The sequence below is a fragment of the Sus scrofa genome, chromosome 2 (genome assembly GCF_054392235.1).
Source record: "Sus scrofa isolate SSC_HxYL_T2T_F1_AM1 chromosome 2, Sscrofa_HxYL_maternal_Yorkshire_Landrace_v2.0, whole genome shotgun sequence".
Classification (NCBI taxonomy): Eukaryota; Metazoa; Chordata; class Mammalia; order Artiodactyla; family Suidae; genus Sus; species Sus scrofa.
In genome coordinates this window covers 69,032,137-69,038,136 of record NC_139384.1, presented here as the reverse complement: position 1 = coordinate 69,038,136, position 6,000 = coordinate 69,032,137, and the positions used below count along the sequence as shown (strand labels likewise).

The 6,000-nt window shown below is 51.0% G+C and overlaps 1 protein-coding gene across 1 annotated transcript; it reads right to left on the bottom strand.

The window, feature by feature from the left end:
- Positions 1-3,732: 3,732 nt before the first annotated feature.
- INSL3 (insulin like 3) lies at positions 3,733-5,362 on the bottom strand. Its single transcript, NM_213970.1, has 2 exons — positions 5,168-5,362; positions 3,733-4,292 (listed from the first exon to the last, which is right to left on the bottom strand). Exons 1-2 carry the CDS (start codon positions 5,355-5,357, stop codon positions 4,087-4,089), a joined length of 396 nt encoding a protein of 131 aa, NP_999135.1. The 5' UTR covers positions 5,358-5,362; the 3' UTR covers positions 3,733-4,086.
- Between the last annotated feature and the right edge of the window lie 638 nt (positions 5,363-6,000).

The window sequence follows — 6,000 nt, the reverse complement described above, 5'->3', positions numbered from 1 at the left end:
CTTAGAGTGTTTTTTAATTTTTATTTATTTTTTTTAATGATTTACAAGTTTTAACCCAGATCTGTCTACATTCATCTGTAAAATCTCATATCCAGTAAAAACAGAGTATGGATGGAGTTCCCTGGTGGCCTAGTGGCTAAGGATCTGGTATGGTCACTGCCATGGCTCAGGTCACTGCTGTGGCATGAGTTCAGTCCCTAGCCCAGGAGCTTCCACATGCTGCAGGCAAGGCCAAATCCAAAAAACAAAACAAAAAAGGCATGAATGAAGTAGGGGCTATAGACTTTTCTATTAAGCAGATTTCACATCATCCCTCATGCTCACACACCCTCCATGGCTCCCTATTGCCTTCAGCTCATAGCTCCCCAAGACTGATTCTCACTGCCTGGTTGATGGCAGGCTCAGGAGAGAGGCACAATGGGGAGACTGCCCCTCTATGCATGGGACACTGGGCCACCTGCTTCTAATTCTAACCAGGGTCCTTCCAAATCCTGCCTCAGTATCTACTACCAAACCTTCCTCTCTTTGCCAAGCTCACCTCCTCTAGCTGGGACTGCAGCTCCATTGTCTGTCCCCTTTAATTTTTTTTGTTTGTTTGTTTTTTGGGTTTTTGTTTTTTTTTTTTTGTTTTTTGCTTTTTAGGGCCTCACTCATATGGAGGTTCCCAGGCTAGGGGTCCAGTCGGAGCTACAGCTGACCTAGGCCACAGCCACAGCAATGCCAGATCCGAACCATGTCTGTGACCTACACCACAACTCACTGCAACGCCAGATCCCTAACCCACTGAGCGAGGCCAGGGATCATACCAGCAACCTCATGGTTCCTAGTCGGATTTGTTTGTGCTGCGCCACTACGGGAACTCCTCCTAAAAGTTTTTTTTTTTTTTTTTTTAAATTATTTTTTATGGCTGCACCCACGGCATGCAGAAGTTCTCAGGCCAGGGACTGAATCCGAGCTGCAGCTGCTGTGGCAATGCTGGAACTCACTGCACACGGCCAGGGATTGAACTGGCACCTCTGCAGCAACCCAAGCATCTGCATTCCAATTCTTAACCTGCTGCGCTACAGCGGGAACTCCTCGTTTGAGTATTTATTGGACATCTACTTTGTGCTACACCTCTTGCCCTGTACTCCTCCTCCCTGCCCCGTGGGAAAGGTCAATAGTCATTGACCTGCCTTCTAGTGAGGAAACAAAGCTGTGAACAGAGAAGTTACCAGGAGTAGAGCTTTGAGGAGAATGAAAACAAGGTGATTGGATACACAGGGATGGGAGGGGGTTTGCTGGGCCTGCAGAGGTAACATTGGAGCAGGGCCCTGAAGGAGGAGGCTCTGGCCTTGGGGAGAATTGGGCAGTGGATGTTCCGGGAAGAGCACAGCATGTGCAAACGCCCTGAAGCGGGATAATCTGGGAGAATCTGAGTTGTGGTGGGGAGGCTGTGGCTGGAGCTGGGTAAGGAGGAGATGGAAGGAGGGGGAACAGGAGATGGCAGGGACTAGCCATGTGGGGCTTTGTGGGCGGGGGTGAGGAGAGAGGGTGCTCTTCTGAGGGCGCTGACACCTTTGGAACAAGGAAATGACATGATTGATGTTTAAGTTTTAAGAGGCCCCCCTCAGCGGCTGTGGGGACTGTGGGAAAGGGAGGTGGAGGCTGGGGCCGCATCCGAGCCAGAGGAGGCAAACCTGGATGAGGGAGAGGCTGCAGGGGTTTCTGCCGAGTAGATCTGACCTCACCCTGCCCCTGGTCAAACACCATCTGTGGCTCCCCATTGCCCTTGGGAAAGACTGCTGCTCCTCTGTTGTACTGGATTTTGTGTCTCACAAAAGCTTCTGTCCACATGGAACCTCAGAATATGGTCTTATTTGGAAACGGGGTCTTTTGCAGGTGTAGTTAAGGTAAGGATCGAGATTAAAACCATTCTGGGGGAGTTCTTGGCGTGGCGAAGCGGAAACGAATGCGACTAGGAACCATGAGGTTGTGGGTTTGATCTCTGGCCTTGCTCAGCTGGTTAAGGATCTGGCATTGCCAGGAGCTGTGGTGGAGGTCACAGATGTGGCTCGGATCCTGAGTTGCTGTGGCTCTGGCACAGGCTGATTCGACCCCTAGCCTGGGAACCTCCATATGCCGCGGGTGCTGCCCTAAAAAAGACAAACAACAACAAACCAACCATTTTGGGCATTCCTATCGTGGCTTGGTGGTAACTAACCTGACTAGTATCCATAACAATTATGGTTTGATCCCTGGTCTCGATCTACAGCTCTGATATGACCCCTAGCCTAGGAACTTCCGTATGCTGAGGGTGCAGCCCTAAATAAAAAGACATAGAAAAAAAAAATCCCATTCTGGAATAGAGTGGGCTCTGAATCCCATGAGAGTGTCCTAATTTATAAGAGACAGAAATGAACCCACTGTGGCTCAGCAGATCAAGAACCCGACTAGCATCTGTGAAGATGTGGGTCTGATCCCTGGCTTCACTCAGTGAGTTAAGGATCCGGCATTGCCACAAGCTGTGATGTAGGATGGCAGCTGCAGCTCCAATTCAGCCCCTAGCCTGGGAACTTCCATATGCTGCAGGTTCGGTTCTGGAAAAAAAAAAAAAAAAAGAGGAGTTCCCGTCGTGGCACAGTGGTTAACGAATCCGACTAGGAACCATGAGGTCGCGGGTTCGATCCCTGCCCTTGCTCCATCTGGCGTTGCCGTGAGCTGTGGTGTAGGTCGCAGATGCGGCTCGGATCCCACGTTGCTGTGGCTCTGGTGTAGGCCGGTGGCTACAGCTCCGATTCAACCCCTAGCCTGGGAACCTCCATATGCTGTGAGAGCGGCCCAAGAAATAGCAAAAAGACAAAAAAAAAAAAAAAGAAAGAAAGAAAGAAATGAATGCACAGAGAGACACAGAAAAGAAGATGATGTGAAGATGGAGGCAGAGCTTGGAGTGATGCATCTACCAACCAAGGATTGCCAGGAGCCACCAAAAGTTGAGAAAGCAGGGAACATTCACAAGAGAGGTAAAGTCTAAAAAAAAAAAAAAAAAAAAAAAAGTCAACCCTGGGAGTTCCCTAGTGGGAACTCAGGGATTAGAACTCAGCACTTTCACAGCTGCCGGCCAGGGTTCAATCCCTGGTCTGGGAACTGAGATCCCACATCAAGCCATTAAACACCAAGGCCAAAAACAAACAAACGAACAAAAACCCTGCCCACAAAACAGCTTGATTTCTGATGTCTGGCTTTTGGAACTGTGAGGAAATAAGTGTCTATTTTAAGCCACCCAGTCTGTGGCTCTTAACAGCAGTCTTAGGAAATAATACACATGGGAACAGATCACGTGGTCAAATGCTTGATCCTTTTTTCAAGACAGTCCTATCCTAAAATTCCCATCTCAGGATGAAGGGAGGATGCAAGTGAAAAGAGTTGTGAGAGTTCAATCAATGAATATCCACTGTGATTCATTCCAACATTTGTGTGTTGTGCCTGTTGATAAGTGGACATTAAATGAGGTTGAGCCCCCTGCCATGAGTCATGACAGAGACTTGGATACAAATCCTGCCCTTGGCCATTCCCTACCTGTCTGACCGTGGCCGGAAGCATCCCCCTAGGCCTCAGTTTCCCCACTTTGTATTGTGATAAGCTTCCAATTGACATTAAGTTTCTGGACATGTTGGTGGGTCCATGGCTGTCAGGGGACTAGCTTACCCAGGCTTGTCCCTTTTTCTTGAGAAAATGCAAAAAGCTGCATTATAGTCTGCAGGCATCTTATTTATTTACTATTGAGAAAACAAAAGGGGTGTCATGAAATGCAGGGAGCAGGGCACCTGAACTCCTCTGAGGTGAGGACATTGATCCTTAGTGTCTGGTATTTCTGCAAAGCCAAGGGTCCTCCAAGCAGGGTTTGAGGGGAGTCTGATTTTTTTCCCCAGCTGGCCCCGCCCAGAGGACAGATGGTCTGGGGGAGGTGGTGAGTGCCTTGTCCTAGGAAGTAATCACTATGTTCCCCAGACATGGGGCTTCGTGGTGCTCTGTGGCATCAGGAGGTCACCAGACTGGATCCCCCTCTGGATCTCAGCCTCCCCCATGGCCACTCCCCAGGAGGCTTCAGTGGGGACAGAGGGTCAGCAAGTCTTGCCGGGTGCAGCCACTGAGGCAGCAGTGGCGGGCTGGGTTGGTGGCAGCTGCCCGGCGGTGGTGGTGATGGCCAGAGGCCTGAGGCGGGGGCTGTGGGGCCAATACCAGCATGGGGTCCCCACTGGCCATCAGCCCATGGAAGAGATGTTGTCCTTCCAGCCACTGTAGCAGTTCACCTGGGGACAAGGCAGAATTCAGTACAGAAGGGAAGCCCCCAGAGGACCCATGCACACTTGCATGCTCACATTGTGCCTTGTGACCCACCAAAACCTCATCATACTCACAAATAGAGAATGTGCATGTATTGAGTGCCTGCTGTATACCAGGCACAGATGGAATCCCTGGTTCAGATGTGTGCACTCTCAACCCATACCCACACCCAAGTCCCCAGCCGTGCACACTCCCAAAAACCACCTAAGACACAGACGCTAAGAAGACACAGACACTTAGAGAAGAAAACAGCAAGGGTGACACGTGACACATACATGTCCATCGTGTGCAGGCAGTGTGGACACACAGACACAGCCACACACCCTCATACCTCCTCCCAGTTCCCCCACCCTGCCAAATCTGCCTCTGCAAACCCATCTGTACCGTTGTCACACAGACTCACACACACAGGATACATTCGCATGTCACAGATGTGCACACAAACCTGTTTTATACCCTCTGCACCAGGACCTGGACTAGGATGAGGAGAGCGAGGCACTGATCTCCACCGCATAATTTAAGGGAGCCCCCCCAAAAACAAACAAACCTCAATAAGCAAGATCAATCATGTTTTAAGGCAGTATTTTAAAGTCAAACTTAATGCAAACATTTATGAAGATCAAAATAATGAAATTGTAAATAAAGTCAGGATCTAACCATGTATTTGTAAGACTGCCTCGCTCCCCTCACTCACACTGATTCCCCGCCAGGCAGGTGATGTGAACCTGGGAACAGGCGGGCAAACCCGCCCGCCTGCCCCCGACACCCACCTGCGCCCGCCCGCCTGCACCTGACCCCACCCTGAGAGCCCAGAGCACAGTCCTCATCTGCCCCCACTCACGGTCGCCTCCAGCCACAGCTCGCCCGTCCTCAGGGGACCAGCGCGGGCCTCCGCACAGCCGCACCAGCGCGCGCACAAAGTGGTGGCCGCACAGCTTCTCTGGCGCCTCCTGGGCGGGCGCAGGGGCCCGGGAGAGTGCCAGGGCCGGGCCCAGCAGCACTAGAGCCCAGGTGAGCGGGTGGGGGTCCATGGTGGTGAGAAGTACGGGGCCCCAGCGGGGATCCCCCTTATAGGAGCCCAGCCCTCCCCAGCTGGGGGCCTTGGAGAGGGGACAGAGCATTCCCAAAGGACCGCCCAGGGACAAGGTCAAGAACAGGGTCAGGGTAAGCAGAGAGGAGCCCCTGATTGTTGGGTTTTCACTTTTTTGTGATATGAGTGCTGACAAGCTTTGACTGTGAGGCATTAGCGTCACAGATGGCTCCCCAACACGTGTGGCTAGATAAGGGCCAGGCCATCTCCTCCCACTGAGGCACCTTTTAGACATCTTAGCTGATTCCAATAATTCATCTATACAAGAGTAGACCACTTTTTTTCTCTTCCCTTCCTCCTCCTCTTCCTCTTCTTCTTCTCCTTCTCCTCTTTCTCCTTCTCTTTCTCCTCCTTCTTCTCCTCCTCCTACTTCTTCTTCCTCCTTCTTCCTCCCCCTTCTGCTCCTTCTTCAAATTTTATTTTATTTTTAAAAAATTTTTATTTATTTAGTTTTTGTCATTTTGGCTTTTCTGGGGCTGCACGCATGGCATGTGGAGGTTCCCAAGCTAGGAGTCGAATCAGAGCTGTAGCCGCCGGCCTACACCAGAGCCACAGCAACGCGGGATCTGAGCCATGTCTGCAAC